We start from the raw sequence: 424 nt of genomic DNA, 5'->3' as shown, positions 1-424 counted from the left end.
TCCCCATCAGTGCTCCCTCCCCCATCACTGCTCCCTCCCCCATCACTGTTCCATCTCCATCACTGCTCCCTCCCCATCACTGCTCCCTCCCCCATCACTGCTCCCTCCCACATCACTGCTCCCTCCCCTGCTCCCCTCACAGTGCCCTCCCCTCCCTCACTGTCCCCGCCCCCCCAGGAAGGAATGCCTTGTGAGCTCCTCAGGGAATGACAACACGGAGAACGGGCTGCAGGGCTCCAAGGCCGAAGAGAAGGCGCCCAGCAAGGCGTGAGCCTGGGGGCCACAGCCCAGGGCACCCGTGAGGGTGACTCGCAGGCCTGTGGCCGCCTGACACTGCTGCTTGGCTCAAACCCTAGTTTTCCTGTGGGAGCCGGGTCCTGTCCGGCCTGCCGCCCAGAGAAGGGGTGGGGTGCGGGGGGAGGGT

The 424-nt window shown here is 66.5% G+C and overlaps 1 protein-coding gene across 1 annotated transcript in view; it reads left to right on the top strand.

Moving 5' to 3' along the window:
* Positions 1–418, top strand: part of SCN4B (sodium voltage-gated channel beta subunit 4) — a 15,771-nt gene extending 15,353 nt beyond the window's left edge. The window contains 1 exon segment of the mRNA XM_006761589.2: positions 178–418. Within this exon segment, the coding sequence (XP_006761652.1) occupies positions 178–271 (94 nt within the window). The 3' untranslated portion in view covers positions 272–418.
* The last annotated feature ends 6 nt before the right edge of the window (positions 419–424 follow it).

The sequence above is a fragment of the Myotis davidii genome, unplaced genomic scaffold, assembly GCF_000327345.1.
Source record: "Myotis davidii unplaced genomic scaffold, ASM32734v1 scaffold97, whole genome shotgun sequence".
Lineage (NCBI taxonomy): Eukaryota > Metazoa > Chordata > Mammalia > Chiroptera > Vespertilionidae > Myotis > Myotis davidii.
This window is presented reverse-complemented; position numbering and strand designations above follow the sequence as displayed.